Here is a 25,000-nt window from a genome sequence, read left to right as displayed (position 1 = left end):
TATAAATGTGAATATACTTCAAATCTCTTTTTCTCATGTGAAAACTGTACTTGTTTGTGTGTTTCCAGGAAAGTTTAGCACGGCTACAGAGGGCCTTTGCACGGAAATGGGAATTTATATTTATGCAAGCAGAAGCACAAGCTAAGTGAGTATGAATAGGAGACAGACAAACTCCAGATACACTCTGCATTAGGAAACTGAAACACTCCATGTTCTAAACCACATGGTGCCACGTTAACTGCTTATAAATCCCTATAAACATTTCCTTCTTTAGTTTTATACTGCTATGAGCTACGAGGCTAATGCCACTAACAAGTAACAGAAGATATCTTTTCTGTAAATATCTGCTTCAAACCGTATCCGATTCTTCAGTGATGTCACTTGCTGATATGGTTTAGGACACAGCGTGATATATTTGAATCTATAAACATGGATGAAACTCTATTGTGTAGCTGAACCCTGGTACAGTTCAGCTCCTCCAGGAGTTCATGATTTTGCGATCGCAGAAATTAACGTAAAATCAATCAAACGCTGCAATATTATTACTGTAGATTTGGGCCGAGATGCACCATATGACGTCATGACAACACACATTCAGCCGAAGCCCTCTCAGATTCGTATGCATTGAACATGAGTACAGCTAAATGGTCTCATTTACCAACAAACCTCATTGTGAAAGACCGTGCAAAACAATTTCGTGCGATTGCGATTTCTCCAATTCAAGTAGTTTCCCACAAGAAAAGCCACAAAAATGTCTACAAGTTGCAAGCGCAAGTTTTGACAAAACTTATAATTGGTGCTATTTTACGGTTACGTCATCTAGTGTTGACTAAATCCTCCTTATAAAGTGCTTTTCCTCCTGCTGAGTTAAATCCATTTCATCCAACACAGAGGACCCAATTTTTTATCCAAGATACATACTGTATATGTCAGCGTTCCAGTTTAAGCTTAATTATGACTCATTTTCTGTACACCACGACTAAAAAAGCGAGACTCTACAGCAAACGGTCGACACTTCTAGTCGTCTGTGGTCTGCTGTTATATTTTTACTTTCTCTCTTTTTTTTCAGAGTGGATAAGAAACGGGACAAAATCGAGCGGAAGATTCTGGACAGTCAGGAGCGGGCATTCTGGGATGTGCACAGACCCGTGGTGAGGCGCTGTATCATTTTCCCTAAGTAGCGTTACTCATCTGATTAGCCTTTTTAATATCCGTCACACTCACCGACAACTTCATCCCACTCTGTTTTACTCATCACTGCCTGGGAGTTTACCCATGTACAGTAGGTAGGTGTTTATTCTGTGTGCCATCAGCTGTGCCTACACTATGTAATTGAGTATGTAGTACCTGATCAATGTGAGACAGGAAAGTCTCAAAACAAATACAAATATTCAATAGATGATGAATTATGCTGTTCTAACTAACGTCATTAACAGCCTCCACAGATAATTTTATCACCAAAAAAATGGCTGAATATTTTTTTTTTTTTTGCTCTTCAATTGTCCATAGTGGAATTCTTGCACAATGTGTTGATCCTCAGGCTGCAAAACCAACAAATCACACGTTCCATGTTTTAATAGATTTTTGGATCGTCATTTATTTTATCTGCTTACTTGCTTTTCTTCAAGCTATCAGTGTCTAAGGGTGAGGGTAAACACTGCGTCTTTTCCAACTGCTGCTCATATAACTTCAGCTGAACATGTTTGGAGGAGAGCACTAACCCCTTTATCCTGTATACAGTATTTGAGTCCACGAAATCCTGGAATTGGCTGGTGTTCCTCTAAGTAACAGGGGATGGAGAAAGTTTAAGAGGAAGAGAGTACTAATAGTCATGCTATACATCCCCAGATACCTATTGTCTATAGCGCTTGGATTTGATCTACTGGGAAAACCCACAAGAAGATGTACCAGGCTTTCATATGATGACAAATAAGTTTAATCCAAGTACATTTCATTGACTTTAAACAATATACTGTATATGTTTCAGCCAGATTAGCTGGAGACTTGCTTTCTGTTGCCATCCAGTATTAATGACTTGCATTGTTTTCTTCTGATTTGATTTTATAACCAGATATGTTAAAACACTAATATTGCAGAAAAGCAGTGGGATTCATTTTAATAGGATTTTAATGAGTCGATACGAGAACTTACGTTATAACGTATATATATATATATATATATATATATATATATATATATATATATATATATATATATATATATATATATATATATATATATATATATATATATATATATATAACTGACAATGAAGTGAAGAAAATCTGTCCAGCACTGAAATAATAATAATAATAAAAAATAGCACTAAGGCCTAAGCGAGACTTCTGAAGAACCAGGAAATGAGAGCACATTAATGTGAGTCTCTTTTTAATGAATGAAAGAACCGATGCAAATTAGTGTAATTAAGAGTGACGTGCTTTTTTTAATGAATAGAAGGGCCTATGTAAATGAGATCCAATTAGACTGGGACTTTTCATAGAGGGAATATAATGAATATGAATTAATCTAATTAAACATGTACTGTAGATTCCATTTTCGATTGATTTTCACAGCACTGTCAGTCATTATGGTTTATATAATCAGATATATGCTTTTCTCGTGCTAGGCTTCACTATTTTTCTTTTTTTTTTTTTTTCTTTTCCATTTCATTTTTTCCTTGATTTTTTAATCCACATACTGTATTACTTCAACACTGATGCAGACATACATTTTGATGTCACAGGCAGATTTCCTAGATGGTTAGATTTCCAGCTTGCTCTCAAATGACAGCTTCACCATCGATCAGATTGGTCTTCGCAGAGCATTTGTTAGCATGTGTACGGAATAACGCAGTTAGTGGTCTCCTCCAAGTTTGTGCAGCTGCAAACAGCAGTTTGAAATAATATGGTGGCTTCATGGGTCTCAGAGGAGGCACTTTACCTTTCAGATTGGGGATAGTTGTGCAAAAAGAGAGAGATAGCTAGTGAAGGGAAACTGACAGTAACTACAAAGGGAGAAAATTGGGTTGATGTACGAATACGCCAATATCTGTTGGTCACCATATCAATACGGAGGAAATAAAAATAAAGAGAATGGAGGTGGATACTCATGTATAATTAGTAAAAAGATTGTGTAGTAGTGCTGGTTAAAGGCGGGGTCAGCTAGGATCACGGTAAGCATGCCGTCAACTCCAGAATTATTGGCACCTTTTAAGAGTTTGGAATATTTTCTCACAATCTCCTCTTTTGTTTCATTCTTTTATTTTACAAATTACTATTAGACATACCAAAGAGGGATTTTGCATGCTAATATTTTGAAATGTCACTGGGACTCACATTCACACAAACTGCTTTAGTCTTCCTGCACTATTTGTATTAATTCTGCAATACTCATGCACTATTTCGTCCATTATTGAGTATTTACACTAATCATTACCGGCACTAATACCAACTGATTTTTATATTACGGTTAGTGTTTGTATTTTCAAAATCTCAAACCTACTGAAAGAGGTGTTCAGCGTACCAGTCTTCTGGCTTTTCAAGATCAGTCAATACTTCTGAGCATAAGGTCAGGGCGTGTTTTACACACCTTCCAATCACACCTTCAGCAGAAAGTTGTTGTTGTTGTTGTTTTAAATGAGTGGCAGAGCTCGTCATTGAAACATTGCTGTTCGTGAAATCACGAAACGTTTTACAGTGTCGAGTGTATGAACAACGCGCTGCCGCTCCTTCTGCATGTGCACGTCATCATCCTTCAAATATAAACCAGGCCCCTTTATATGCTTCGCATCACGTATCACACCAGCTCAGTGTGGATTTTTCTATAACAGCACAGTACTTCCCACTGACCCACTAGGTAAATCAGCTCAAGGAACATTCCTTTGTTTTTAGTCAATTATGTGACACATACATATTTCTAACAATAAAATGTTGGAATATTTTCTTTTTGCTCATTTTTAATAAAGGGTGCGAATAAGTAAAGCGCTTTTATGCATTACTGCCTGTCATTGTGGTTATATGCAAAGTCCATCTATCTATCTATCTATCTACTGCACTTATATAATAAGACTGTGGCAACTTGATTGATCCATATAGTGACGCAACCACCACATACACATATTCATGTACACACAAACAAATGCCCTTGTCTAGCTCTGGGTCCTCACTCATTTCCTCATTTGCACGCTACAAGTTTAGCAGACCACACACACACACACACACACACACACACACACACACACACACACACACAGCTGTCTGCCTGATCTGATGGGTCACATAATTGGAAATGGCAGACTTAGCTTCTGCACCAGCACTTTGTAGTGTCCAAGTTATGCCGTGATTTATAATTTAATTATATTGATGTTTCTCTCTGTAACACTTGATTTAAACTCTGCATCAAGACTAACTAACACAATATCATCATCACGTCACGGCAGATGTCATGAGCTGTCCGGTAATGTGAGTGCTGTGTTACCAGTACCGCTAACTGTCATGAGCGCTGTCATAATATTCCTTGCCATGACAGCTTGTGTCAAGTGTGCTCTAGACAGCAGTTGATAATATTATTACATGAGTACTGTCATAACACTCGATAACACGACTTATACCACAGCGCTGTTGAATTAATAGCAGTAGTTCTGGCTGTAATTCAAATGATAGGGTTATACGAATGTACTCATTTTAATACAGCTCACTCACAGGGACGTGTACAGCGGATTTTCTACAGTGCATAATATTAGCCTAATAATCAATAGATTGAAGAATACTGTATGTTATTAGGTAAAGAAAAATGAAGATGTCGGTTGGGAACATTTACGCAGGAAGTCAGCACTTTTTAAGAGTCAGTAATTATTTTGTCAGTGGAGTCTGCATATTTATTGATTTTTTATTCTTATTTTTTATTTTTGTCCTATTAACTTCAAGATCGAGGTTGGTGAGGGGAATGACCCTTTTTATAGCTGCTATAATGTAAGCGATGACAGGAACCGACTTTCTCACGGACATTCCGCGACATAAAATGTAACTACAGATAAAACAAATTGTAATTGTTGGTAAATTGCTGTGGTGCAAGAGTATATAAAACACTTCAGGGTGTGCTGTTATAGGATTGTGAATAATCCACTTCAAGCTGGTTTCGTCACGGATTGCTTTCCTATAACAGCGTGTCTGGTCATGTTTTACACATGGAACAATCATGAATGGTGTTCTAGTCAGTAATTATGTTAAAACTCATTACAAGCTGTTTATAATACTGTTGCGGACTTCGTAACAACATGTTATGAGCATGTCACAAATTGTTACATTTATGAGAAATTATATATGTGAATTCATCAGGAAGTCAGTACACACCCTACATCGCACTCTTAGCAAATATTTCCATATTACACAGACTAATATTGTCATCAATTATTACAGCTGTTATGACAGTCTTGAGAAATTATGACACATTTAATGGGTCATAAAATGTATGCGTATTAGTAATCGATTAGTATGAGTGTCATACACGCGTATTTAAGAGTTCTTTGGATTGTCCCTTTAAGACAGTGATCAACAACCCTTTTCCTGGAGATCTACCTTCATGAAGACTTTAGCTCTAACCATAATCGTACCCACCTGAGTATCTGATCTACAGGTGTGTTCGACTTGGGCTGCGAACGGATGTCCAATCGGAGAGAGTCGCCGCTTGCAGTCGTGGGAAGGAAGTGTCAAGTTGGACACTTTCTGCTTCCCATAGTGACGCTCGCACTGTGTCTGCTTTCTTTATCGCAGACGAAGTGGATTAGATGTAATAGTTCTCAAATAAACAGACGTCTGAATTTTACGTGTAGCAACCAGAAACACTTTTCACCGAATAGGTTAATACAGTGCCTGTATGTACAAGGAGAAAGTTCAACATACGCCGGTATTATTTCAAAACCAATAGAGTGGGGTCTATATTTTGATCAGTTTTATTTTGACACAATATAACATTAAGATCACATCAAAAGGGTTTTTACTGTTAGAATAATACGGATTTGTGTGCCTTTGCGGAACTGAAGGTGTCAGAATAAAACATGAAAAGCACGTCATCGTTGTCGGGGGTGAGTCTGGCCAATCGTGAGATAGCTGTATCGTTATCAGAGCTCGTGCATCCGCTCTGGAGAAGCTGTGCTGGCTGAGGGAGCCGGCTGCTCTCGAATCACTATAGCGAAACTTTGATGCCATCTGTCACAGTGACGTGGCGTCTCAAGTCGGACAAAAATTCTAATCGGCATGCACTGCTTCAAGTCAGATCGGTCTGCGCAGCGCCGCATGAAATCGAACACGCCTTTTGCCTTAAGTCGTAGGATTGATGATCAGATGGTCATGTGGGCACGATTATGGCTGGAGATAACGTCTTCAGGAAGGTAGATCTCCAGGAACAGAGTTGGCCACCACTGCTCTAAAAAAACCAGTAAAGGTCCCTATGAGAGATACTAGAACACTTAAGAACCCTTAACTATTGAAAGAACCTGTGAGGAACTTGTGGTGTCATGCTAACATGATAGTGTTGTGCCACTGGAATTAAACTGTCATGGTTTGAGTCTTTGAAACAGGGTTTAAGTAAATTGCTACCATTTCCTGTCACACTTCATCTAGCGGTAGAGCGAGAACACTGATTTTCGATTGGGATCTGGTGATCGCAAATGTTTGTGGTTGAGCACTCTGCTTCAGAAAGCTGTCTGGGGAATATGGTCATGTGACTGTGATCATGTTACCGGGATTATGTGTCTGTGTGTGTCTTGGGGAACAGACTGACTCTCAACCTCACACTGAGTTTGTGTATGTGTGTGGGCATGAAATGGAGAGAGTGATGTAATAAGAGATAACATGAGAGAAAGAAGCGTGTGTGTGTGTGTGTGTGTGTGTGTGTGTGTGTGTGTGTGTGTGTGTGTGTTGTGGCAGTCACAGAATCCCCCATTGATTTGGTCATCCCTTAAACAAGAACTTCATGAAATACAACAAATCATGACATGATTTCTGACAGTAGTATTATTCTGTTGCATCCATCCCTCCATTTTGTGTACCACTTATCCTACACAGGGTCACATGGAGCCTGGAGCCTATCCCAGGGGACAAGGCGGGGGACACCCTGGATAGGGTGCCAACCCATCACAGGGCACAATTACACACACAGTCACACACTATGGACAATTTAGAGATGCAATCAGCCTAAACATGTCTTTCAACTGGAGCAGGAAACCAGGGTACACAGAGGAAACCCCTGAAGCATGGCGAGAACATGCAAACTCCGTGCAATGGGGCGGAGGTGGGAATCAAACCCCCGACTCCAGAGGTGTGGGGCAAACGTGCTAACCACTAACCCCCACGTTACTAGCATATTTTACACAACTGTGATGTTGGTTCATCCTGGGGCGGGGCTTATTTCATACCCACCTTGTTAATTAATTATTATTTTTGCTATGTCTATCTGACACTAATCTGTGCCACACTAGTGAGAGATCAGTAGAAATCAGGCCTCATAGTGAGAGGTTGTAAATGAGCTGTAAAAGAGAAATCAGAAAAACCTTGGGAAATGAAAATTGAAATCTAATCGGTAGTAAAAAATGACAAAGCCATCGGATGTCATCTTGTTTATACTACGACAATTTCCGGTTGATGGAAGCAGTGTGATATGATTATAACCTTTAGTGTCATTAAAGTATGACATTTAAATTAGATTGCAGCTGTGGTCATTTATTACTGTATCATTAAAGCACACTATTTTTGTCTATCAGACTGGTAACACATCTCAACCCTGCTTCTGAATGAAATATGAGTGATGGCCTTGGGACTGCGATTACCACATGCAGTTTTGCACTCAAGTCTCCTTTAGTGAACAGTGGACTAATTCAAGAAACAGACTTCATGTTAAACCATAATGAACTTTCTTTTACTCTCACACTATCCGTGTGACCCAGATGAGGACGGGTTCCCTTCTGAGTCTGGTTCCTCTCAAGGTTTCTTCCTCATATCATCTTAGGGAGTTTTTCCTTGTCACCGCCGTCACCGGCTCACTCAATAGGGATAAATTCACACACTTAAAATCTCCATCCTGTGTTTATAAATTTCTGTAAAGCTGCTTTGAGACAAGCGCTATACCGATCAAATTGAATTGATTAATCTCACTCACAAATCTAAGCACAAATCAGAGGAACTGAACTGTTTTTGTCTGCGAACCTGAATCTGGAGAAGTGCAAGTGTTCTGTTTGTTTGCTTAGTAATGAGAATGTGACTCATACTAATGATTCATTGTGTTTTCTCTGTGAATGATCACAGCCCGGCTGTGTGAATACGACAGAAGCCGACATCAAGAAATCCTCCAGGATGAAACAGCCTCACAAAACACGGAAGGTAAACCTGAGCATCCGTCGTCTGCGCTTAAAAAAAAAAAAAAAAAAAACCCTACGGATTATTATTACAGAGATTTATTCAAATCTTTAGAAGGTTTAGTTGGTGTTTTAAGTAGATTGAAAGTTTTAGTTGATGTTTTATTTTGTGCTGTTGGTGAACTTATTGCTTACTTGTGTTTCATGGTGTTTAGTCAGTTTATGGTCTACAGAATGACGTCCGTAGTCACAGTCCCACACACACCAGCACACCTGAGGTTAAGGAGCCCACTGAGGAGGAGCTACAGGAACTGGTACACACACACACACACTGACACACACACCTATAAGAGCTGACAGATGATTACTTGGATCGACAGAGGCTAAACTGTGTGCACATACTCTTTCACAAGCTCAGACACATTCTGTAATAACTATGGATAAAAAGCCAACTGAATATGGAGGAAAAGACGGGTCAGAAGCACAAACACACTTTATCTGTCATACATCTGTCTTTGTCCCCGTCACCTTGGCTGGTTAAGTGGGTGTTTGAGAAACTGTTTTAATGTACAGACTGCTATTGAAGTAAGAGACATTGTGACGTTAGATATTCTGGCCATTGAAGAGCATTCAGAAGTCAGTCTGGGAGTTTATCAGCAGTGTGATTTCAGAGGTTCTGGGAAAGACATTGAGTCTTTCTGTGAAGCTTGCTGTTGATCCGGACTCATATATCCTCGGACCTCAGAAAAGAACAAAACGTGTCTAGAGTCTAGACGGTTTCACTGTTTCAGAGAGTGCTCCAAGTGGAACCCCTTTATGAAGCCGAGGTCCCTTGGAGAACACTTTGGTGTACCTATTCTGGAGCATGAACTAAAAAGGCTCCTAAAACCACAATTCAGAAATTAAAATTGGCCTGGGATCCTCCTTTTAGAAGCTCATCTAAAGTTCTTGGGTTCTTAAAATGGTTTCTCAGCATATGAATCTCTCTGAATGCCCACTGTGTCTCAGGTCTCAAATATTATCCATTTTCTGTTTGTATTTACATTTACATCATTTGATCTCTTTGATATTTCAGGATTATGTCTGGGAGACAATTCATCATATACACCATTATAACTGTGAAAACCATGAAATGTTTTTGAATTTCTAATTTAGGACAACATGTGCTCAATATTAACAGAACCAAGTTACTATTGTGCACACCATTCGATCGAAGCAAGTGAATTAGTGTAGAAAACGTGCTGAAAGTGCACTTCTGTGACTATAGCAGCTCTACTACTTTACTTTCCGTCTTGATATTTACTCGTGCATACAGAGTACAGTGCTGTGAAAAAGTATTTGCCCCATCCTGATTTCTTCTGCTTTTGTTATTTCATTCTAAATTTTTTCAGAAATTAAAACAGAATCTAAGATGAAACAAAGGCAACCTGAATAAACACAAAATACAGATTTTAAATGATAAGGCTATTTATTGAAGCAAAAAAAGTTATCCAATACCAACTGGGCCTGTGTGAAAATGTATTTGCCCATATACCCTAAATCTATGAAACTGCATTCATAATGGGGTTCAGCTGGACTAGATGCAACCGGACCTGATTACTGCAAACCCTGTTCAATCACATCAACACTTAAATAGAACTTTTTCAACAGCATGAAGTTGGTTAAAAGGTCTTACCCAGTAACACACTGTGTCAAAGATTGAAGAAATTCCAGAAACGATGAGGAAGAAGATGATTGAAATGCATCAGTCTGGGAAGGGTTACAAAGCTATTTATATAAGGCTCTGGGACTCCAAAGAACCAGAGTGAGAGCCATTATTTCTAAATGGAAAAAGTAGTGAATCTTCCCAGAAGTGGCCGACCTTCTAAAATTCCTCCAAGAGCACAGAAACTACTCATCCAGGAAGTTACAAAAGAGCCAAGAACATCATCAAAGGAACTACAGGCCTTGCTTGCATCAATAAAGTTCACTGTTCATGACTCCACTATCAGAAAGATGCTGGGCAAAAATATGGCATGGAAGAGTGGCGAGGTGAAAACCACTGCTAACCCAGAAGAACGTTAAGGCTCGTCTGAATTTTGCCAAAACACACCTTGATGATCCTCAAACCTTTTGGGAGAATGTTCTGTGGACTGATGAGTCGAAAGTGGTACTGTTTGGAAGACAGTCGTCCTGTTACATCTGGCGTAAACCAAACACAGATCTCCACAAAAAAGAACATCATACCTATGATCAACCATGGTGGTGGAAGTGTGATGGTGTGGGGATGCTTTGCTGCTTCAGGACCTGGGCAACTTGCAGTAATTGAGGGAAACATGAATTCTGCTCTCTACCAGAAAATCCTAAAGGAGAATGTCCGGTCTTCAGTCTGTAATTTGAAACTCAAGCTCAACTGGATTATGCAGAAGACGATGATCCAAAGCATAGGAGTAAATCCTAGTCCTAGAAGTAAGTGAAAGACTGATCTCCAGTTATCGGAAGCGTTTGGTTGTAGTTATTGCTGCTAAAGATGGCACAACCAGATTTTAAGTTTAAGGGGACAATTAGTTTTTCACATGGGTGACAGATGTTGGATAACTTTTTTTAAAATAAAAACTGTATTGTGTGTTTACTCAGGTCGCCTTTGTGTTCTGTTGTATTTTGTTTGAAGATCTAAAACTATTTAGTACGAGATATACGCAAAAACAGAAGAAATCAGGATGGGGCAAATACTTTTTCACAGCACTGTACGTCATGAATGCAGGACAAAATTAGCCAGTGCACTCATTAAATCTTATCTTGCTATTTAATGTTAATGATTCAGAGAGACAAATAAGCAAGAGGAAGTGTTTTAATGTAGCACACAAGCACTCTTTTAGTTTCACGCTGAATGAATTAATTAAATGTTAATCATTTAGTTGACTTGTTGCCATTAATTATTTATCCTGAGCTGCTATGAATATAATAACTGTTACATGTTTGTGCTTTCCTCACAGATACAGTATTGGCAAGCGCAGTTGGACAGACATCGATTAAAAATGTCTAAAGTTGCAGAAAGGTGTGTTTTATTCTCCAACAACTCTGCAGAAGTGTTTAGGGCTGATGTGTGTGGTAGTATTATTAAATACTGTTGCATAATGGGAAGTTATGCAACATATATATATATATATATATATATATATATATATATATATATATATATATATATATATATATATATATATATATATATATATATATATACACATATATATATATATATATATATACATATATATATATATATATATATATATATATATATATATATATATATATATATATATATATATATATATATATATATACATATATATATATACATATATATATATATATATATATATATATATATATATATATATATATATATATATATATATATATATATATATATATATATATATATATATATATATATATTATTATTATTATTATTATTATTATTATTATAACTATATGTTGCCCTTTTGAACAATTTTTTTTTTTTTTTTTTTTTTTTTTTTTTTTGTGCTTCACTGCAGTTTGTTGAGCTACACAGAGCAGTACATGGAGTACGACCCTTTTATAACCTCACCTGAGCTATCAAACCCCTGGATCTCAGACGACACTGCTCTGTGGGAACTGGAAGCCAGGTGTGTGTGTGTGTGTGTGTGTGTGTGTGTGTGTGTGTGTGTGTGTGTGTGTGTGTGTGTGTGTGTGTGTGTGTGTGTGTGTGTGTGTGTGTGTGTGTGTGTGTGTGTGTGTGTGTGTGTGTGAACCGTTGCAATAAAATCCAGCACCTTGCAGCTGAAAAGAAAATTCGGTTTATATGCAAGACACGACTAGCAAACACAGGCTCAGAGCCAGAGGCAATATACCTGGTTCATGCTTTGACAGAAGAGCTTCTGAGAGTGGAAATAAACTGGTAAAAATTCTGCAACGTTCCAGGATCGCTTTTTTTTTTTTTTTTATAGTTTAGCACTCCGTCACAAGGAGGATGGGGAAATAATAATAATAAAAAAAACAGCAAGGAATTTCACAGATGTAAATAACATGGCAATACAGAATCAGACGTTCCACTGAATTAGTGCGCTTTTAGGATGTTTGCTAGTTAAGGAATAAAACACTATGGGGATGCTGTTATGGGGCAGTGGTGGCTTGACGGTTACTGATCGGAAGGTCGGGGGTTCAAGCCCCAGCACTGCCAAGCTGCCACTGTTGGGCCCTTGAGCAAGGCCCTTAACCCTCTCTGTTCCAGGGGTGCTGTATCATGGCTGGCCCTGCGCTCTGACCCCAGCTTCCTAAACATAATAGTCATGTTTAGACGTTAGTTCCTGGTTTTACATTCTAGCAGCTATGAACAGTCATTCCCTCACCTGCCTCTCTTTTATTCTCTCTCTTGATGTTAAGACACAATAAAATGTGCCTTGTCATGTTACTAAGAAATCACAAAGTCCTCAGAGATCTTAAAGTTGTTAACCTTTCTTAAACCTTAAAAAGTTTTATCTCTGACTGATACACAGACACTGGAGACTCCTTACAAAAAAAAAAGAAAGAAAAGAAAAAAGGCCACCATATCAACAATTACACATGTTCTAGGTGTAAGCTGTTACGATAGAAATGATAATTTATTAGAATGAGTGCATTAATGTAAACCTTACAGCTGGCAGTATACAGTATTTAGTGCTGCTGTTATAGAAAATGATTCACCACCACTCTGACTAATCAGAACTGAATATTCAGTAGTGTTGTGGTATAATGGGGCTATATTTAACAGGTCTGATCTAAGCCATGAAGTACATCAGATGCTGCACACACTCCCTGGCTACAAATCAGCCCTCCTCCACCGGTGCCTGTGCTTACATATTTACTGAGTGTATTTGCTTAGAAATGACCTTATCTTACTTTCATGTGTGAATCCATCCGATCTCTATCACTCCTACATGCTGCTGGCAACAGATACACCCCTATCAATACCAAAAACTGTCTTACTCTCTCGATCGCTCTCCCCCTCTCTCTCTAAAAGGACAATTTAAAAGTCAAAAGTCTCCCTCTCTCTCCATCTCTCCCTCCCTCTCTCTCTCTCTCCCCCTCTCTCTCTCCCCCTCTCTCTCTCTCTCTTTCTCTCTCGCTCTCTCTCCCTCTCCCTCTCTCTCTCCCTCTCTCTCTCCCTTTCTCTCTCTCCCTCTTGCTCTCTACTCACACTCTCTCACTCTGTCTCTCTCTCTCTCTCTCCCTGTCTCTCTCACTCTCTCCCTCTCTCTCCCAATCTATCTCTTTCTCTCTCCCTTTCTCTCTCTCTCCCTCACACTGTCTCACTCTCTCTCCCTCTCTCTACATCTCTCCCTCCCTTTTCTCTCCCTATCCCTATCTCTCTCCCCCTCTCCCTCACCTCTCACTCTTTCTCCCTCCCTCTCTCCCTCACACTCTCACTCTCGCTCTCTCTCTCTCTCCCTCTCTCCCTTTCTCTCAGTCTCTCTCTCTCTCCCTCCCTCTCTCCCTTTCTCTCTCTCTCCCTCTCTTTCTCTTTCTCACTCTCTTTCCCTCTCTTACTCTCTCCCCTCCTCTCTCTCTCTCTCTCTCTCTCTCTCTCTCTCTCTCTCTCTCTCTCTCTCTCTCTCTCTCTCTCTCTCTCTCTCTCTCTCTCTCTCTCTCTCTGAGCTGAACCGATAGAGTTGTGTCAACATCATTAAATGCTAAATCTCCATGTCTATCCGTCACTCTCAGTTTCTCTCTTCCGGAGCGTGGTGAACGGTTAGAGTGTGTCAACATTGCTAAACCTTTTCTGTGGTCCATTCTTTCATTTATTCATCTTCAGTAAGCACTTTATACTTGTGCGTATCCCAGGCACTCTGGGCACAAGGGCGGAATACACACAGCATGGGATGCCAGTACATTACACGGCATTTTCTGTCCAGATTTCGCTAAACTAGTCCTAATGCAGAATTCAAAATTAGTCTGATACCACTGTAGTCCAATTCCAGTCATAATAAATCTTACTTTAATTAGACCTAGTCCTGATTTAGATTCAAGATCATTTTGATTATAGTTGAAAAACTTGTGAACGTAGACTATAGTACAGGACTGGTCATAATTTAGGATAAAAATAAGCCTCGTTGGATTGTAATCCAATCACAATGGTCATTTGGACTTGATAGTAGATTTGATTTGATTACAGATTTGATAGTAGTCTATGGCTGGTGTTAATCTGGACTTAAATATTAATGATGATCTAATAAGCCTTTACATTTAAGCGAAAGTACACTGTAGCTATCCATCCATCCATCCATTTTCCATTCTGCTTATCCTACACAGGGTCATGGGGGAACTCAGGCCATGAGGTGGAGGGTCAGGGTTGGGGGCCAGCCCATCACAGGGCCACAATCATGCACATACTCACACACCCATTCACACACTACAGACAATTTGGAAATGCCAATCAACCTACAACACCGGAATACCCAGAAGAAACCCCAAAGCACGGAGCGAACATGTGAACTCTGTGCATACAGAGCGGAGCGATGTGAGGCAAACGTGCTAAACACTAAGCCACCGAGATAAAGACTAATATAATAGTTCAAATAAATCATCCAAGTTTATACCACACCAAAGTTAGTTTAGGTTTAAATATGTCTGAAGAAGTCCTCATTAGTGCAGATCATGTGGAGATACATGAAGCATTGTGCTTTGTGTAAAAGACATTTTCAGTTCATCCAGTTCAATTTACACCACACTGGTTCCACACAAGTGACTGACATGGCACTGAGAGTCATTTTTGTCCTGAAAATTACCAGCCAAATGTACATCAGCGTCAATAAAACACTCAAAATGTGAGAATGGGCACAGGTGAAGTTGAGTAGCTTTAATTACAACACAAATCAATAAAAACAGGAAATGAGACAGAGGGACAGTGAATAAACAGCCTGTTTGTCTTTTTTCTAATTATTATTATTATTATTATTATTATTATTATTATTATTATTAAAGTAAGGGTAACGCGACATGTAGGCCCGATTCCCACTCACCTCTGACACAGTGTGCATGGACTGAAATGCTAATTAAAAGCTTGTGATTTATTGGGGGAAAAAAACACACTTTGAAAACACTTCCAGTGTGAATTGTCCTTCCGATTAAGGTCAACCCTCTTGGTTTAAAGAACAACGGCATTACGGTAACGGCAGAACAACAAGGTTAATTCATAAGCTAATTGATTAATTACCAGTTAATTAATAAGCTAAGTCATGTGCAGTCATTAGTATGTCTTTAAACGTGATTCAGTCTTTCAGACCTCGGGCAAAAATACGAAATTATTTTATTAAAAATGAAAAAATTATAAATCGTTCATCAAGTCTCATGCAAGCTTTATTGCACTGAATATATTTGGAGAGATAACAGTTATTACTCTCACTCACTCACTCTCTCTCTCTCTCTCTCTCTCTCTCTCTCTCTCTCTCTCTCAGTAAGGAGCCGGGTCAGCAGAGGGTGCGGAGGTGGGGTTTCAATTTTGATGAGGTTCTGAAGGATCCTGTAGGGAGAGAACAGTTCCTGAAGTTCCTCGAATCTGAATTCAGCTCGGAGAACCTATGGTGAGAGAATCTCATCCTCACACACATTTAATCACACACCTGAGCTGATCAGAGCTGAAATCCATTTCTCTCTAATATCTGTGTATTTCTACTCATTTTACCTGTATTTTCATTCTTTATAGCCGCTTAACCATTTTCATTGTTAAATTCCTCATACAGCTACTAATTCCATAAAGACTTGTTATAAACATGTTATAGCATAAGTATTACTATCCCTATTCAGCCCCGAACTACTGTCATAACTGACCTGTCAGTTATACATCAATATTTATTACCAATAATAATAATAATAATAATAATAATAACAATAATAATAATAAAGAAGCTACAGATGCTAATTGTTTCATAATTAAAGAAGTACATAGAGGAAATAATTAAGTTCATTCTGAGTGTTTTTTAATTTACTGTATAAACTCGTCACAATACTGCATGCAACCTGAATACAGCTATTATTGCAGTCTAAACACTTTCACCAAAAATGTCCTACAGTGTCCAAAAATGTCTGTTCATAAATGTCCACAGGTGTTTAAAGAAACACTGGGTCTATTTGGTTAAAAGTCTATTTGGTGATGTCTCTTTGGCGTGTGTTTTTGTGTGTGTCAGTTTCTGGCTGGCCGTGCAGGAGCTTAAGAAGCGGCCGATCCGTGAGGTGCCCAGTCGTGTGCAGGAGATCTGGGACGAGTTTCTGGCCTCCGGAGCCCCGAGTGCCATCAACCTCGACTCAAAGAGCTACGACAAGACCATGCAGAATGTCAAAGATCCCGGACGCTACACGTTTGAAGATGCTCAGGTCACACTGAGCATGGTTTAGAATTTTTTTTTTAATTTTTTTATTTTTTACCATGTTTGGTTTTTTTAAATAGATTTTGTTAAAGCATTGAAAGTCTGGTGTGAGGCCATGAGTGTGACAGGATGTGTTACATGTACCTGTGACTACTACTGTCACTACTGCCCCCGTAATCCCTGTTTACCAGCTCCTGCTTTGATTTGGCCCCTGCAGTCTGCTACTACCTCAGTTTGCCCTCTACTGCCCCCTACTGCTCCAACTTGCCCTCTACTTCTCCAATTTCCCTTCTACTTCTATAGCTCCACTTTTTGAACCCTACTGCTCAAATTTGCAACATACGGCCCCCTACTGCTTTAATTTGCCCTCTAGCACCCTCTACTGCCCTCAACTTCCTCAGTTTACACTCTAATGCTCTCTACTGCTCCAGTTTGCTCCTACTGCTCCAATTTGTCCTCTACTGCACTAATTTGCCCTTAACTGCCCCATATTACCCTCTATTAATCCCTGCTGCCTTGATTTTGTCTTTACTGCCCTCAAATGCTCTCTGGTGCTTCAGTATGTCCTCTGCTTTTCCCTACTCCTCCAATTTGCTCCCTGTAGCCCACTACTGCTCCAATTTATCTTTTAATGCTCCACTGCCCTCTATTACTCCATACTGCCTCAATTTTGCCTATACCGCCCTCTACTTCCCTCAAATGTTTCCAACTGCTGAAGTTTGTCCTCTACTTGTCCCTACTGCCCTTTAGTGCTCCAGTTTTCCATTACGGCCATGTACTGCATCCCAATTCTCTCCATTGACCTCTACATCTCCGCTGCTTCAGTTTGCCTGAAGCTTCCCTCTATTGTTCCATACAACGTCAATTTTGCTTTCCACTGCCTTTTCCTGTCCTCAAATACCCCCTACTGCCGCAATTTGCCCTCTACTGCACCCTACTCCCCTACACTGCATCCTGCTGTCTCAGTTTGCCTTCTACTGCCCCCTACTGCTTCAAATTGCCTTCTGCTGTCTCATTATGCACTGTACAGCCCTGTACTGCCTTTTTACAGTTACAGTTATTACACAATAATAACTACACAATTCTGTCTTGGTCTTTTGATAATGTAATTCAAGGACTTTAAAGCAAGATTGTGTACGTTTCTAAAGATTTGTTATAAATTCCTTCTCTCTTCTCCCACCTCTTCAGGAGCACATCTATAAGCTGATGAAGAGCGACTCGTACAGCCGCTTCATTCGATCCAGTGCCTACCAGGAGCTTTTACAGGCCAAGAAGAAGGTAAAGTTCCTCAAAAGCCTGGAGACGGCCATTTAACCACCCACCTCAACCATGTCTGTCTAACATAATTCTACCCTCTTCAGCCTTACTTTGCCTTCTCTGCTAGCCAGTGTTTGCTCTCTTCTGCCCTCTACTGCCCCTACAGCTCCATGTTTAATCCTTATTATCCCACTTTGCCCTCAGATACCCCATACGGTTGCCACTACTACTTTATTTTTGCTCTTCGCTTCCATTATTGCTACCTACTGTCTTAAATCGACCCTGTACTACACCCTTCTACCCCAGTCTGACTGTCCTGGGGCAGGAGCCGCTTCTGAAACAGGACTCAGTGCAGACGTTAACGTCATTATCATGCAGGAACATTTTCTCTGCAGCCTGCAGGATTATGTGCCTTTTATATTCAGGTCAGCCTCAGAAATGTGTTAAACAGACTGTTTTAGCATCTGTCTGATGTGGACTAAGCTCATGTCTTCACCGTCTCTCAGAACCAGAGCTTTTATCTGTTTCTGTTTGATATGTTTACAGCACGTCCCCGTTACTCTCTCTGTCAAAGCTTTTGATCATTTTGACTTGGCCTTGTTTGTGTGTTCAGTTTTTCTCTCGCTTCTGTCCTTTTCTGCATTGTTTCTTTTTGTTGGTGCTGTTTTGGGGGTTTGCGCTGTTCTTTTTGTGTTGTTTTCTGTTCTTCTGAAGCATGTACACTAGGAACAGCAGAGATTCAGAGATTTCCTTGTAATTGTGGTAAGTGTGTCATGCACAGATAGTGAAGCCCAGCTTGGTTCTGTCAGTTTGAGCATATGAGGATGAGGTAGAAATACAGTTCCAGCAAAAATAAGTACAGCACAATACAATTTTGAAATTATTTCCCTAAAGAAAAAGAAGAGCTTCCTGGGTGAAGTGCCTCACCTCAGGAAGCTGATAGAGACAATACAGAGAGTGTGTAAAGCTTCCTTATGAATACTGTTCGGAATTTAAAATATTAAATAGATTTGATTTTCATTATTATTCCATAGTAGAAAATAAGAACAACATGGCCAAAAACCACTTCTGAATGTGCGGGATCTCCGATCCCTCGGACGTCACTGTCTTAAAAACCGTCATGAGTCTGTAATGGAGATCCTGACATGGGATCGGGAATACTTGGATAAACCTTTTGTCAGTCGACACCATTCGCCGCTGCATCCACAGATGCAAGTTAAGGCTTTATTATGCAAAGCAGAAGCCGTACATCAACACTGTCCAGAAGCTCCGCCCACTTCTCTGGGCTCGGGCTCATCTGAGATGGACAGTAGCACCGTAGAATCGTGTTTTGTGGTCCGACGAGTCGACATTTTAAATATTTTTTTTGAAGAAAACAGCTGTCATGTTCTCCGGGCCAAAGAGGAAAAGGACCTTCCAAGCGTCAGGTCCAAAAGCCAGCGTCTGTCATGGTTTAGGGGTGTCTCAGAGCCCATGGTGTGGGTAACTCACATATCTGTGAGGGCATCATTAATACAGAAAGATATGTACACATTTTGGAGCAACACATGCTGCCATCCAGAGCAGGACAAAGCCAGACCACAGTCTGCCCGGATGAGTAAGCAGAGAGTGCGGGTGCAAGCATGGCCTGCTGCAGTCCTAACCTGTCTCCGATTGAGAATGCGTGGCGCATTATGAAGCGCAATGGATGAATGGGGGAAAATTCCGCTTACTAAATTAACCAACTGGTGTCTTCACTCAGCGTCCAAACGCTTAATAAGTGTTATTTAAAAAATAAAAAAAAGCTGATTGTGTTACACAGTGGTAAACAGTCGACTGTCCCAACTTTTTTGGAGTGTGTTGCAGTCATCAGATTTTATATGAGTGTATATTTTCAAAAATAAATTAAATTCACAAATAAAATAATCAAATAATGTGTTAATAATGTGTTTTCAATACAGTACAGGATGAACTGACTCTTTTTTTTATTATTATTTTTGAATTTTTCATACTGTCCCAATATTTTTGCAATTGGGGTTTATATTTATATATATATATTTATATATATATATTATATATATTTATATATATTATATATATTTATATATATATATATATATATATATATATATATATATTTATATATATTATATATATTTATATATATATATATATATATATATATATATATATATATTTATATATATTATATATATTTATATATATATATATATATATATATATATATATATATATATATATATATATATATATATATAATTGATATTGATATTTTATGAGGTAGTTAATATACAAAATTTAAATGAAAACATGACAAATTTCAAGTAAAGAGATTTAGATTTTTTTTAAATAAATTTTAAATCTCTAAAGCTATAAAGCATGAGAAATGAGAAAGTGGATACATTAATTTAAAAAAATGATCTTTCAGTGTTAGGGTGGGGTAATGAATCTTCTCCTAAATACATTAATAGTATTAGTAGTTAATTAGTATTTGGTCATTTCTGGGCTTAGTAACATTATTTTGTTCTTTTCTTTACAGAAAAGCAAGAATTTGTTCTGAAGAAGTGGGTGCTGGGTAAGTTCATCCTCAAACATACAGGATATATTCACACTAACTCAAATTTCATGTACTGTACATCGTCACTGGTGTCACTGTCACTGGTGTCACTGTCACTGGTGTCATGACTCTTAAATATAACAACAATTTATTTTAAATGACAAAGTTTGAGTTCATTTTTTGTTATATTTAAGCGTATTTGGCTTAAAGAAATTGATTCATCAACATAAAAATTAGGAGGTAATTAGTTTCCTCAAATTTTTGGAGTTAAATGAGCTTATCCGCTTTTACAGTGTGTTATACTGTTATAAATAACGCACTTCAGAGGCCGTTGTGTGTTATTGCTTATTTATTTGGCAGGCGCATTTGTTCATAGTAACGTTTTTTTATTCAAAGTGAGCTCGGTACTTTCAAGCATGTACTTTCTCAAAGAAGCTAAATTATTGTATTTGCCAGCAGAATTAAACGATTTCAAATCTGAATGATTTTCTGCAAAAACTTGAAAAAGTGTTTCAAGTATTTAAACTTCAATTACTTTATTAATTCATTAATCTGCATTTCAACACTCAAACTTTCAAGCAAACAGTTTTGGAAGATTTCCATTACTTGTTGGCTAAATTAGCCTCGTGACTCCCGTACAAAACTAAAGAAACAAACATCAGACACTAAACATCTCGAATCTCCAGTGATAAATTAGAGCTTTTGCTTTTTCAAAAAAAAAAAAAAAAAAAAAAAATTATTTGAACTTTTTCTCCAAGTTTTTTGAGCATGCCATTTTCAGAGCACTATGCTATGTTTCTGTTTCCTCGTGTCCAGGACGTCAGAGCTACGATCATCAGGCCTCTAATTTCCTGCAAAACTGCATCACACCTCATCTGGAGAAGAGGAGCATGTGATTTGTACATTACTGTAATCTACTGTGCTTCATAATAAACCCACACGGAGGTAGAGCCGTCGAGTCGTTGCATGTCTGATAAACTGAGGTAAAAGATGGCTTTATTTTCTTTCCATTGTTCATCATATGCTCATGAAGAGGACTACACAACCCCCCCCCCCCCCCCCCCCCCCCCCCCCCAAACAGACTTGAAAACGCATTTCCCAGTTACCTCCTTAATTTTCACATATCAGCTTTAGCTGTGTTTTGTGAACAGAGAATAGGAATAAAAATCAGTATATATAGTATCTATAGGCAAATATCAAACTCTTTATAACATTGTATAAACACACACACACACACACACACACACACACACACGCACGCCATTGCAGTTGTAAAGCCACGTCTGAATGAGAAAAATCATTATGTCAGATGTAGTTGCCTCCAAAATGCTTTATGACACGTCTCATTTATTTTTATACTCAATTTACGAATATGTTGATTTGTTATCTGTATATTATTCTTCTTTCTTTTTTGTAAATTCTTTCTTTTTTGTAAATACAAACTGGGGTACACAGGGAGAGACATACTAGAAATGCCAAATTATGGACCGAGTGTGTTTTTTAATCCCACACCCACCCTGATACATGTGTTTATTTTTTTATTAGAGAAACAACTGACCAAATACATGATGTCTGTGGATTTGTGAAACGCAGCGATCACTGCCTCTGTGATGGGAATCTTTAAATCACACGTCAATCAAATGTCATGTTCTTATGGACGTTATGGTGTATCAATGGATAAACGTACGGTGTCGGATCATATGTTCATACGGTGTTGGAGTATGTGGTTCTGGTTAGGTGTGTGTGGATGGATAAATGTGTGTAAAGACAGATCACAGAACAGCAATGGGGTGAAGGACTGAAGGACAGACTGTAACCCCAGCTCAGAATCGAACCTGGGATCCTGGAGCCATGAGACAGTAACACGAACTGCTGTGCTTCTGGTGTAGAAAATAAGAATTTGAGTACAAAACAAACCTTAAGGAAGGAAGGAAGGAAGGAAGGAATAACTAGAATGGGAACACAGAACACAGAATAAACAACAAAACAGAAAGAAACGTTTTAGATCCGAGTCCATATTACAGAAACCTGTCATAAATGAACACCTGACATGGTTAAATAAGTTCTAGTTCAACCGCTTCTGTTGTAAAGATGGAAAAACAAGATAAAGAGATTTGGATGTCAAAGCAAATTGCGTTTTTATTTCCCTCAGTGGAGGGAAAAATTTTAATTTACAATTCACTGAAAAGCAGCAGATCATTTGGGAACGGTTATTATTAGCGTTTTGGAGTAGAAGTACAGCGCTGTGTAAAGGTCCTAGGCACGTCTAAAGAAATTCTGTAAAGCGAAGATGCCGAGGAAAAGTTCCAATTCAGACAAAATAAAACGCATAAAAAATATATTTACTATGGCTAAATACTACTAGAAATATAACTCCATTATGGTTGCAAAAGCTAGTAAGATAGAGAATGTTAACGCTAAATGCTAAAAGCACAGCTGCTATTACATTGGAAAAGCTTCTATAATCCTCTTTTCCTTTTTTCTGGAAAGATGCAAATTAGGATATAGAAACGTAGATGTTGTCCTATACGAGGTCATGTGTTTCTGTAATATGGCGTGAAGGAGAAGACCCAGTTCACCCCGAGAACTGGACCACTGAAGAAGAAGCAGAAAAAAGAAGGTGAAAACATCTTGAATACAGGCCAATTTATATAATATTTCTCGTACGATTATCATATAAAATCAAACGAATATAAAATCATATAACCAGTATCGAGATTTTTATGTCTAAATGTATTCATCTGTTGTCTGACCGTTTAGCTTTACATTTTAATAGAATAAATCCAAAGTTCTGCCGACAGTATAAGACAACCGGTGGAATAATTTGATAGTTTTATGATCATTTCATAACGATAAATATAAAAGATGGTGTCCCTTGCTAGGATTTAATTACTCGTTACCTTAAATGTCAATGAGCCGTTTCTTCTCTGGAGCATGCACTGCCCTCTAGTGGGTGTGTGAGGTGTGACAGGTTGTTGTGTACATGTGGATGTGTTTCACAAACAGGTGGAGGTGGGTAGCAGCACACTGCATTTACGCCACTGCATGTACACCACCTAAGTAAAACGTACATGTAAAAAATAGTTTCAGTGTGGACATCACTGCTCTAATGAAGTCACATTAGAGTCGTCTAGTTGCAGTCTAGGTGATATGGCTATTGGCGACATGGCTAGACTCGCTCTTGATTAAAGACGCAAACATACCGTATACGTTATGAGGAAAGTATGAAGTCGGTAGTTTAACGACAGTCTCAAACCAAATGAAGTCTCGAGGCTGTCACACGTAAATGATGCTATACACTAATATCTAGTGAATATTTGGAGTAACGTAATAGCTAGTTGAGAGTCAACAACATAACGTCATCCAGTCTAGCAGCTCGTGTTGAGCAGTTGTGAACATACCTGTGATCAACTGTGTTTGATATGTTAGTGTGTTTCCCATCACCAGCGCGAGGTGAACACAGTAGAGCTAATGTCACTGACCAGGGTTGATTTCCCGGGTTTCGGGAAAATGTCCAGCCTGAAGTCTTCAAAGGTCACCATGATGCACACACATTTTTGATGAACGAACATAATCCAGTGTGTGTGCTGCTCCGTGACTGCATTATTATTATTATTATTATTATTATTATTATTATTATTATTATTTATAGCACCTTTCATACAAAAAGCAGTTCAAAGTGCATTATGACAATTATATAAATCAGAACAAAAATACTAAGGAACAGTGCGTTTCTACTCTCTCTCCCCCCCCTCTCTCTCCCCCCCCCCTCCCCTCTCTCTCCCTCTCTCTCCTCTATCTCTCTCCCCTCTCTCCCTTCTCTCTCTCTCCTCTCCCTCTCTCTCCTCTCCCCCCTCTCTCTCTCCTCTCCCCCTCTCTCTCCTCTCCCTCACTCTCCCTCTCTCTCCTCCCTCTCTCTCCTCTCTCTCTCCTCTCTCTCTCCTCTCCCTCACTCTCTGTGCTGTAGAGATTTCCACCTCAGTCCATAACAGAAAACCCATGAACAAGGTCTGTTTTTTCCAGTTTGGTTCACACACACACTCGAGACAGAGTAACCGAGGGCTAGAGAGCGCTGTTTACACTGACTAGGTGTGTTTGACGGTGGAAAAGAATCAACTGTAATGAAGAGAAGTAAAGCACAACAACAAAAACAACCATTACAGTCAAACTCACGGGACATTATAGAAGTCAAAGTGGACAATATCTTCAGCTATATTTGATCTGTTTGAGGGAATCTATTGAGGCAAAACCAATATTTCTAAATATAATACATATGGAATGTAGGGGAAGACGGTGTAAAGTCGATTCATCTCCAAATCATTTCTTAAATATGGGATGAAATGCGATAATGGATTCCAAAGAGTATTCATTAAAATATCATCGTATACATAATGAGTAGGAGAATACATACACGCACGGACAACTTTAATAGTAACACCTGTACTCCTGCTTGTTCGTGCAATAATC

At 38.8% G+C, this 25,000-nt stretch overlaps 1 protein-coding gene across 1 annotated transcript in view; it reads left to right on the top strand.

Annotated features, from left to right (window-relative positions):
- The window catches only part of rgs7b (regulator of G protein signaling 7b), a 116,573-nt gene extending 95,005 nt beyond the window's left edge, over positions 1-21,568 (top strand). Inside the window, exons 8-18 of the mRNA XM_053685284.1 lie at positions 69-145; positions 1,070-1,151; positions 8,301-8,375; positions 8,566-8,664; positions 11,326-11,387; positions 11,893-12,003; positions 15,811-15,936; positions 16,540-16,726; positions 17,908-17,997; positions 20,516-20,551; positions 21,350-21,568. Of these exons, the coding sequence (XP_053541259.1) occupies positions 69-145; positions 1,070-1,151; positions 8,301-8,375; positions 8,566-8,664; positions 11,326-11,387; positions 11,893-12,003; positions 15,811-15,936; positions 16,540-16,726; positions 17,908-17,997; positions 20,516-20,536 (930 nt within the window). The 3' untranslated portion in view covers positions 20,537-20,551; positions 21,350-21,568. The remainder of the gene's footprint in view (positions 1-68; positions 146-1,069; positions 1,152-8,300; positions 8,376-8,565; positions 8,665-11,325; positions 11,388-11,892; positions 12,004-15,810; positions 15,937-16,539; positions 16,727-17,907; positions 17,998-20,515; positions 20,552-21,349) is intronic.
- The last annotated feature ends 3,432 nt before the right edge of the window (positions 21,569-25,000 follow it).

This window comes from Ictalurus punctatus, chromosome 13 (assembly GCF_001660625.3).
Source record: "Ictalurus punctatus breed USDA103 chromosome 13, Coco_2.0, whole genome shotgun sequence".
Classification (NCBI taxonomy): Eukaryota; Metazoa; Chordata; class Actinopteri; order Siluriformes; family Ictaluridae; genus Ictalurus; species Ictalurus punctatus.
This window is presented reverse-complemented; position numbering and strand designations above follow the sequence as displayed.